This window comes from Eptatretus burgeri, chromosome 2 (assembly GCF_056783735.1).
Source record: "Eptatretus burgeri isolate ZD-2024b chromosome 2, Ebu_testis_v1, whole genome shotgun sequence".
NCBI lineage: Eukaryota > Metazoa > Chordata > Myxini > Myxiniformes > Myxinidae > Eptatretus > Eptatretus burgeri.
In genome coordinates this window covers 35,958,541-35,968,653 of record NC_140962.1, presented here as the reverse complement: position 1 = coordinate 35,968,653, position 10,113 = coordinate 35,958,541, and the positions used below count along the sequence as shown (strand labels likewise).

Sequence of the window (10,113 nt, the reverse complement as noted above, 5' to 3'; positions counted from 1 at the left end):
CCTAATAACAAGGAACTGTCAGAGCTTGTCCACATTTGATGATACGGAACTTTCAAAATGACATATGAATGCGAACAAGACCTTTCGCGCATGCGCTGTGTGTGAGTTTTCAGTGACCCGGTTATGCTAGACGGGGCTCTTTTAAGCTGTTACCTGCCAATGCTCGGGCAAAATCTGTACTTCAAATCGACTTTTAAACATCATTTTCAGCATTTGAACGAAACGGTGGCAATTTCAAGATGGTTAACCATCACCCCTGTGTTCCTGGATGCAAATCGGAATCAAAAATACACGGAATACCATAAATATCCGTGGATGAGAGGTGTCGAGTTCCTCCAATTTCCTGTTAATACAAGCAGTGACACACACGCACACGGTACACATATACGTACAAACACATATATTATCTACTGACACCCCATCTCCCACTGCGTGGCGGATGGATGAGCTAACAATGAAAACAAAGTCAAACTGAAATGGGATCATTTATTGGAATGGAAGAAGAAGGATGGATGCATATTTCATTTTCCTATCAACATGCCGGGACCTTCCATTGAACTACATCAATATCAATTACTCTTCATAATTATAGATCCACCAATATCATTCCCAAACTATCGGTGATCATTGAAAATGTATTTTTGTTACAGGATGCTGATATCGAGCATTTCGATCGTGGAAAAATCAATTGCTTCTCAACTGCAATGTGGTTCATATATTGGCATTGTTGGCAGTATGAGAGGGAATGATAACAGACAAACTGACAACGATTTTTTTCTGGAGCAGCAAGAAATGATCAAAAACATAGAGTAATCCACCTTGTTTTTTTTCCTCAGTCATCAGTGTCTTCATCGGGCAGAAGTAGGATCCCAATGAACATGGCATCGTCACCTCCTTGGACAGGTTTTTCATTGCCTCCATGTACATCAAGCCAGACTTGGTCACCATTCTGAAGATGAAGCAATGTCAAGGCTGAGGATTGGTCATCCTGATGTTCCAAACCCCCAAGAGTGGCTTTTGAATTCCGCCAAAGGGTTGCTTTTGCTCCAGCGGTGAGCTGAAACCCAAAAGCATAGATGCCACTTGTTGGGCAGGTGAAACGTGCATTCTCAGGATCATAAGATCCTGCCTGATCTTGTACAACTTTATCAAATCGAATTCCTCGTTTCAACTTTCCAGGAGCATCGTCCTTGGTGGACCATGATACTCCAACGCTGAAGGCTGCCCGACGTCGTCTCTCATTGCTTTCATCACCATCGCTTTCCCTCGAGGTGGGTTGTCTGCAATATCCAGGAGAGCCAGGTGGGCCTTGTATTCCTGGGACACCTGGAGACCCTCGAGGCCCAAGACGACCAGGGGAACCAGAACGTCCTGTTCGCCCCGGTGGTCCAGCTGGACATCTGTGGCACCCAAGGCCAGGAAAATCCAAGACTTGGGATGAGTCTGAAAGATGTAGAGAGCCGGCAGCCCCTTGAATGTTCCCCCTTACGTAGGCAGGACCAGGTTTTCCCGGCGGTCCCTGATCGCCCTTTGCTCCTTTTAATCCAGACACACCCCTTTCACCCTTTGGTCCAAAAACACCTCTCTCTCCATGTTCTCCCTTTACTCCTTTATCTCCACTGGCTGCTCTTTCACCAGGATCTCCCTTGATTCCCTTGGCACTTGGCTCGCCATGTTCTCCCTTGATCCCCTTATCTCCTTTCAACCCATTTTTGCCACTCTCACCAAGTTCACCCCTATCTCCCTTTTCCCCTTTCCCTCCTTTGATCCCCGGATCACCTTCAGAGCCTGCAAAAGTATAACAGTGAGTGCACTTCAAAAGAGGTATGCTTTGCTTCAAATGTGTCAACATTTTTCTCTGCATGCAATGAGAATTTGGTTGTATTTCTAAAAGTAGGAATGTTGTTCCTATCTCACAACTGAGAATATGCACGCACGCACGCACGCACGCACGCACGCACAGACACACACAACACTGCACACTATTGCATAATGTGTGAAGTGAATGGACAAGTTTCTTTGACAACACAAATGTAATCACGAATGTACAATTCCATCATAAGCATGAGTCGCATGATTTTTTTTTTCCTGATATATTTTTTTCTCCACTTTTCAATGAGGTTTTGCTTCGGATTCAACATTTTTTTTTTTGGCGGGGGGTTTGTATTTCACAAAATCCTTGGAATTATTTATGAATTCACTCTTTGCTTGTGAAAATGTTACATTCAAAGGTAAGATGACGTCGAGTGTCGGATGTGAATTTGCAGAAAAATATCCTTTAACCACTTCCACCTCCGACACAGGTCTCAATGAGTTAATGCTGTGTGTTGATGTTCTATAATTTCACGAATTGGCTGCCCAGGACTGACATTCGACTGAAGGTGGCAGTAATTTGGAATTTGGCAAAGGACACTGTCATCTTTAATGACCACCACGAACAATCAGTGTTGTCAGATGGATCATCTGGCTTAACATCGATCTGATGAAGGGTGTGCACATTTCTGCATTCTCTTGGTTGTGAAACACCAGTGACAGTATGTAACTTGGTCAAGATCCTAACCCAGCTTAGACCGCTCAAGGTGAGTGTGCACATCTCTAAACCATCCTTCCAGCCGCTTACAAGAATCAAACAAGGTACAGCAATCATAAAATTCCATGGTTAGAGGACCTTCACCACCCAGATTTTAGCAATTTTGTCCAGCAAGGGTTTACCAAAGGTAGTTCCTGTCTTACAAATCTTTTAGAGTTCTATGAAGCTGTGTCTGGTTGGGTGGATGAGGGAAAGGCAGTGGACATAGTATATCTAGACTTTGATAAGGTACCACGTCGGAGGTTGTTACCCCAGGTCAGAGCTTGTGGAGTCACTGGTCAAGTAGCTAATTGGATTGCAAACTGGCTTAGTAATAGGAAGCATAGAGTGGTGTGAGTGGGAGGATGTAAGTAGTGGGGTACCTCATAGAGCAGTACTTGGACCATTACTATTCATTATTTACATTAACGATTTGGATAATGGGGATAATTTGGATAATTTACATTATTTACATTAAAAGAGTAAGCTTTCCAAATTTTCAGATGACACAAAGCTTGGAGGTAAGGTGGATCGCAGAAGGGATGGTGATCAGATACAGGAAAGTATTGATACTTGCATAGAATGGGCAAAAGATTGGCAGATGGAATTTAACCTGAGCAAGTGTAAGGTGTTGGGGATGGGGAAGAACATTGAAAATAGAGATTACAGGATGCAAGGGGTAATTTTGGAGCGTGTCACACAGGAGAACGATCTGGGGGTGGTAATAGATATGAGTGGTAAGTAGGCAATGCAGTTCCAGGTAGCTGTAGGTAAAGCAAATGTGCTTTTAGGTTGTATTGTTACGAATTTGGAAGCCTTGTGCACACAGACAGACAGCCGTCCCCTATAGCTCAGTTATATCGGTAAGTGTGTGTTTCTAGTTTGGGTCCCGTCCCTCATCTCGTGGGAATTCGATGTCTATGCGATGCGGAGTTATTTTGATCATCAGGGTTTTCTTTTATTTTTACATCAACAATAACTACAACGACATCTGCCTTCGCTTCCTTCCACCATCCTCCACCAGCACCATTGCACGCGTGCGTGTCAGCACGTACGTGGGCGGAGTTCGCGAAGACCTGACATCTCTCTCGCCCAATCAGGGAGATGCGAGCAAGGTTGCTGGCGGTCAGCCAATAGGCAGAGCCCACGCAGGACCATATTCCTCTCCTCGTTTGAGGGGCGGTCGGCCGTGATGGCCGTCACCCCCCCCCCTCCCGGTCTAATCAGCGGACTTTGCGTCATTTTGCGGCCAATGGGCGATGAGCGGATCGCGCCCGAGAAGGGGACGGAGGAACGGAGAACAAATAACTGCGCCCCATCTGCTCGTGCAAGTCGTCCGGTTCTCCGTCAGCTCGAGCGTGTGGTCTGGCTCTTGGATCGATTTCTCGACACTGGTCTGCCCTCGTCTCGTCGCTGGCGCTGGTCTAATCTCATCTCGTCTCGTCGCTGGCGCTGGTCTGGCCTCGTCTCGTCGCTGGCGCTGGTCTGGCCTCGTCTCGTCGCTGGCGCTGGTCTGGCCTCGTCTCGTCGCTGGCGCTGGTCTGGCCTCGTCTCGTCGCTGGCGCTGGTCTGGCCTCGTCTCGTCGCTGGCTCTGGTCTGGCCTCGTCTCGTCGCTGGCGCTGGTCTGGCCTCGTCTCGTCGCTGGCGCTGGTCTGGCCTCGTCTCGTCGCTGGCGCTGGTCTGGCCTCGTCTCGTCGCTGGCTCTGGTCTGGCCTCGTCTCGTCGCTGGCGCTGGTCTGGCCTCGTCTCGTCGCTGGCGCTGGTCTGGCCTCGTCTCGTCGCTGGCGCTGGTCTGGCCTCGTCTCGTCGCTGGCGCTGGTCTGGCCTCGTCTCGTCGCTGGCGCTGGTCTGGCCTCGTCTCGTCGCTGGCGCTGGTCTGGCCTCGTCTCGTCGCTGGCTCTGGTCTGGCCTCGTCTCGTCGCTGGCGCTGGTCTGGCCTCGTCTCGTCGCTGGCGCTGGTCTGGCCTCGTCTCGTCGCTGGCGCTGGTCTGGCCTCGTCTCGTCGCTGGCTCTGGTCTGGCCTCGTCTCGTCGCTGGCGCTGGTCTGGCCTCGTCTCGTCGCTGGCGCTGGTCTGTCCTCGTCTCGTCGCTGGCGCTGGTCTGGCCTCGTCTCGTCGCTGGCGCTGGTCTGGCCTCGTCTCGTCGCTGGCGCTGGTCTGGCCTCGTCTCGTCGCTGGCGCTGGTCTGGCCTCGTCTCGTCGCTGGCGCTGGTCTGGCCTCGTCTCGTCGCTGGCGCTGGTCTGGCCTCGTCTCGTCGCTGGCGCTGGTCTGGCCTCGTCTCGTCGCTGGCGCTGGTCTGGCCTCGTCTCGTCGCTGGCGCTGGTCTGGCCTCGTCTCGTCGCTGGCGCTGGTCTGGCCTCGTCTCGTCGCTGGCGCTGGTCTGGCCTCGTCTCGTCGCTGGCGCTGGTCTGGCCTCGTCTCGTCGCTGGCGCTGGTCTGGCCTCGTCTCGTCGCTGGCGCTGGTCTGGCCTCGTCTCGTCGCTGGCGCTGGTCTGGCCTCGTCTCGTCGCTGGCGCTGGTCTGGCCTCGTCTCGTCGCTGGCGCTGGTCTGGCCTCGTCTCGTCGCTGGCGCTGGTCTGGCCTCGTCTCGTCGCTGGCGCTGGTCTGGCCTCGTCTCGTCGCTGGCGCTGGTCTGGCCTCGTCTCGTCGCTGGCGCTGGTCTGGCCTCGTCTCGTCTCGTCGCTGGCGCTGGTCTGGCCTCGTCTCGTCGCTGGCGCTGGTCTGGCCTCGTCTCGTCGCTGGCGCTGGTCTGGCCTCGTCTCGTCGCTGGCGCTGGTCTGGCCTCGTCTCGTCGCTGGCGCTGGTCTGGCCTCGTCTCGTCGCTGGCGCTGGTCTGGCCTCGTCTCGTCGCTGGCGCTGGTCTGGCCTCGTCTCGTCGCTGGCGCTGGTCTGGCCTCGTCTCGTCGCTGGCGCTGGTCTGGCCTCGTCTCGTCGCTGGCGCTGGTCTGGCCTCGTCTCGTCGCTGGCGCTGGTCTGGCCTCGTCTCGTCGCTGGCGCTGGTCTGGCCTCGTCTCGTCGCTGGCGCTGGTCTGGCCTCGTCTCGTCGCTGGCGCTGGTCTGGCCTCGTCGCGTCGCTGGCGCTGGTCTGGCCTCGTCTCGTCGCTGGCGCTGGTCTGGCCTCGTCTCGTGGCTGGCGCTGGTCTGGCCTCGTCTCGTGGCTGGCGCTGGTCTGGCCTCGTCTCGTCGCTGGCTCTGGTCTGGCCTCGTCTCGTCGCTGGCTCTGGTCTGGCCTCGTCTCGTCGCTGGCTCTGGTCTGGCCTCGTCTCGTCGCTGGCTCTGGTCTGGCCTCGTCTCGTCGCTGGCTCTGGTCTGGCCTCGTCTCGTCGCTGGCGCTGGTCTGGCCTCGTCTCGTCGCTGGCGCTGGTCTGGCCTCGTCTCGTCGCTGGCGCTGGTCTGGCCTCGTCTCGTCGCTGGCGCTGGTCTGGCCTCGTCTCGTCGCTGGCGCTGGTCTGGCCTCGTCTCGTCGCGCTGGCGCTGGTCTGGCCTCGTCTCGTCGCTGGCGCTGGTCTGGCCTCGTCTCGTCGCTGGCGCTGGTCTGGCCTCGTCTCGTCGCTGGCGCTGGTCTGGCCTCGTCTGCGTCGCTGGCGCTGGTCTGGCCTCGTCTCGTCTCGTCGCTGGCGCTGGTCTGGCCTCGTCTCGTCGCTGGCGCTGGTCTGGCCTCGTCTCGTCGCTGGCGCTGGTCTGGCCTCGTCTCGTCGCTGGCGCTGGTCTGGCCTCGTCTCGTCGCTGGCGCTGGTCTGGCCTCGTCTCGTCGCTGGCTCTGGTCTGGCCTCGTCTCGTCGCTGGCGCTGGTCTGGCCTCGTCTCGTCGCTGGCGCTGGTCTGGCCTCGTCTCGTCGCTGGCGCTGGTCTGGCCTCGTCTCGTCGCTGGCGCTGGTCTGGCCTCGTCTCGTCGCTGGCGCTGGTCTGGTCTGGCCTCGTCTCGTCGCTGGCGCTGGTCTGGCCTCGTCTCGTCGCTGGCGCTGGTCTGGCCTCGTCTCGTCGCTGGCGCTGGTCTGGCCTCGTCTCGTCGCTGGCGCTGGTCTGGCCTCGTCTCGTCGCTGGCGCTGGTCTGGCCTCGTCTCGTCGCTGGCGCTGGTCTGGCCTCGTCTCGTCGCTGGCGCTGGTCTGGCCTCGTCTCGTCGCTGGCGCTGGTCTGGCCTCGTCTCGTCGCTGGCGCTGGTCTGGCCTCGTCTCGTCGCTGGCGCAGGTCTGGCCTCGTCTCGTCGCTGGCGCTGGTCTGGCCTCGTCTCGTCGCTGGCGCTGGTCTGGCCTCGTCTCGTCGCTGGCGCTGGTCTGGCCTCGTCTCGTCGCTGGCGCTGGTCTGGCCTCGTCTCGTCGCTGGCGCTGGTCTGGCCTCGTCTCGTCGCTGGCGCTGGTCTGGCCTCGTCTCGTCGCTCGCGCTGGTCTGCAGCCTGCGTCTCGTCGCTGGCGCTGGTCTGGCCTCGTCTCGTCGCTGGCGCTGGTCTGGCCTCGTCTCGTCGCTGGCGCTGGTCTGGCCTCGTCTCGTCGCTGGCTCTGGTCTGGCCTCGTCTCGTCGCTGGCGCTGGTCTGGCCTCGTCTCGTGGCTGGCGCTGGTCTGGCCTCGTCTCGTCGCTGGCGCTGGTCTGGCCTCGTCTCGTCGCTGGCTCTGGTCTGGCCTCGTCTCGTCGCTGGCTCTGGTCTGGCCTCGTCTCGTCGCTGGCTCTGGTCTGGCCTCGTCGCGTCGCTGGCGCTGGTCTGGCCTCGTCTCGTCGCTGGCTCTGGTCTGGCCTCGTCTCGTCGCTGGCGCTGGTCTGGCCTCGTCTCGTCGCTGGCGCTGGTCTGGCCTCGTCTCGTCGCTGGCGCTGGTCTGGCCTCGTCTCGTCGCTGGCGCTGGTCTGGCCTCGTCTCGTCGCTGGCGCTGGTCTGGCCTCGTCTGCGTCGCTGGCGCTGGTCTGGCCTCGTCTCGTCGCTGGCGCTGGTCTGGCCTCGTCTCGTCGCTGGCGCTGGTCTGGCCTCGTCTCGTCGCTGGCGCTGGTCTGGCCTCGTCTCGTCGCTGGCGCTGGTCTGGCCTCGTCTCGTCGCTGGCGCTGGTCTGGCCTCGTCTCGTCGCTGGGGCTGGTCTGGGCTGGTCTCGTCGCTGGCGCTGGTCTGGCCTCGTCTCGTCGCTGGCGCTGGTCTGGCCTCGTCTCGTCGCTGGCGCTGGTCTGGCCTCGTCTCGTCGCTGGCGCTGGTCTGGCCTCGTCTCGTCGCTGGCGCTGGTCTGGCCTCGTCTCGTCGCTGGCGCTGGTCTGGCCTCGTCTCGTCGCTGGCGCTGGTCTGGCCTCGTCTCGTCGCTGGCGCTGGTCTGGCCTCGTCGCGTCGCTGGCGCTGGTCTGGCCTCGTCTCGTCGCTGGCGCTGGTCTGGCCTCGTCTCGTCGCTGGCGCTGGTCTGGCCTCGTCTCGTCGCTGGCGCTGGTCTGGCCTCGTCTCGTCGCTGGCGCTGGTCTGGCCTCGTCTCGTCGCTGGCGCTGGTCTGGCCTCGTCTCGTCGCTGGCGCTGGTCTGGCCTCGTCTCTCGTCGCTGGCTCTGGTCTGGCCTGCGTCTCGTCGCTGGCGCTGGTCTGGCCTCGTCTCGTGGCTGGCGCTGGTCTGGCCTCGTCTCGTCGCTGGCGCTGGTCTGGCCTCGTCTCGTCGCTGGCTCTGGTCTGGCCTCGTCTCGTCGCTGGCTCTGGTCTGGCCTCGTCTCGTCGCTGGCTCTGGTCTGGCCTCGTCTCGTCGCTGGCTCTGGTCTGGCCTCGTCTCGTCGCTGGCTCTGGTCTGGCCTCGTCTCGTCGCTGGCGCTGGTCTGGCCTCGTCTCGTCGCTGGCGCTGGTCTGGCCTCGTCTCGTCGCTGGCGCTGGTCTGGCCTCGTCTCGTCGCTGGCGCTGGTCTGGCCTCGTCTCGTCGCTGGCGCTGGTCTGGCCTCGTCTCGTCGCTGGCGCTGGTCTGGCCTCGTCTCGTCGCTGGCGCTGGTCTGGCCTCGTCTCGTCGCTGGCGCTGGTCTGGCCTCGTCTCGTCGCTGGCGCTGGTCTGGCCTCGTCTCGTCGCTGGCGCTGGTCTGTCCTCGTCTCGTCGCTGGCGCTGGTCTGGCCTCGTCGCTGGCGCTGGTCTGGCCTCGTCTCGTCGCTGGCGCTGGTCTGGCCTCGTCTCGTCGCTGGCGCTGGTCTGGCCTCGTCTCGTCGCTCGCGCTGGTCTGGCCTCGTCTCGTCGCTGGCGCTGGTCTGGCCTCGTCTCGTCGCTGGCGCTGGTCTGGCCTCGTCTCGTCGCTGGCGCTGGTCTGGCCTCGTCTCGTCGCTGGCTCTGGTCTGGCCTCGTCTCGTCGCTGGCGCTGGTCTGGCCTCGTCTCGTGGCTGGCGCTGGTCTGGCCTCGTCTCGTCGCTGGCGCTGGTCTGGCCTCGTCTCGTCGCTGGCTCTGGTCTGGCCTCGTCTCGTCGCTGGCTCTGGTCTGGCCTCGTCTCGTCGCTGGCTCTGGTCTGGCCTCGTCGCGTCGCTGGCGCTGGTCTGGCCTCGTCTCGTCGCTGGCTCTGGTCTGGCCTCGTCTCGTCGCTGGCGCTGGTCTGGCCTCGTCTCGTCGCTGGCGCTGGTCTGGCCTCGTCTCGTCGCTGGCGCTGGTCTGGCCTCGTCTCGTCGCTGGCGCTGGTCTGGCCTCGTCTCGTCGCTGGCGCTGGTCTGGCCTCGTCTCGTCGCTGGCGCTGGTCTGGCCTCGTCTCGTCGCTGGCGCTGGTCTGGCCTCGTCTCGTCGCTGGCGCTGGTCTGGCCTCGTCTCGTCGCTGGCGCTGGTCTGGCCTCGTCTCGTCGCTGGCGCTGGTCTGGCCTCGTCTCGTCGCTGGCGCTGGTCTGGCCTCGTCTCGTCGCTGGCGCTGGTCTGGCCTGCGTCTCGTCGCTGGCGCTGGTCTGGCCTCGTCTCGTCGCTGGCGCTGGTCTGGCCTCGTCTCGTCGCTGGCGCTGGTCTGGCCTCGTCTCGTCGCTGGCGCTGGTCTGGCCTCGTCTCGTCGCTGGCGCTGGTCTGGCCTCGTCTCGTCGCTGGCGCTGGTCTGGCCTCGTCTCGTCGCTGGCGCTGGTCTGGCCTCGTCGCGTCGCTGGCGCTGGTCTGGCCTCGTCTCGTCGCTGGCGCTGGTCTGGCCTCGTCTCGTCGCTGGCGCTGGTCTGGCCTCGTCTCGTCGCTGGCGCTGGTCTGGCCTCGTCTCGTCGCTGGCGCTGGTCTGGCCTCGTCTCGTCGCTGGCTCTGGTCTGGCCTCGTCTCGTCGCTGGCGCTGGTCTGGCCTCGTCTCGTGGCTGGCGCTGGTCTGGCCTCGTCTCGTCGCTGGCGCTGGTCTGGCCTCGTCTCGTCGCTGGCTCTGGTCTGGCCTCGTCTCGTCGCTGGCTCTGGTCTGGCCTCGTCTCGTCGCTGGCTCTGGTCTGGCCTCGTCTCGTCGCTGGCTCTGGTCTGGCCTCGTCTCGTCGCTGGCTCTGGTCTGGCCTCGTCTCGTCGCTGGCGCTGGTCTGGCCTCGTCTCGTCGCTGGCGCTGGTCTGGCCTCGTCTCGTCGCTGGCGCTGGTCTGGCCTCGTCTCGTCGCTGGCGCTGGTCTGGCCTCGTCTCGTCGC

The 10,113-nt window shown here is 60.9% G+C and overlaps 1 protein-coding gene across 1 annotated transcript in view; it reads right to left on the bottom strand.

Moving 5' to 3' along the window:
- Positions 1 to 482: 482 nt before the first annotated feature.
- Positions 483 to 10,113, bottom strand: part of LOC147031803 (uncharacterized) — a 44,794-nt gene continuing 35,163 nt past the window's right edge. Inside the window, exon 2 of the mRNA XM_085867733.1 lies at positions 483 to 1,788. Within this exon, the coding sequence (XP_085723859.1) occupies positions 833 to 1,788 (956 nt within the window). The 3' untranslated portion in view covers positions 483 to 832. The remainder of the gene's footprint in view (positions 1,789 to 10,113) is intronic.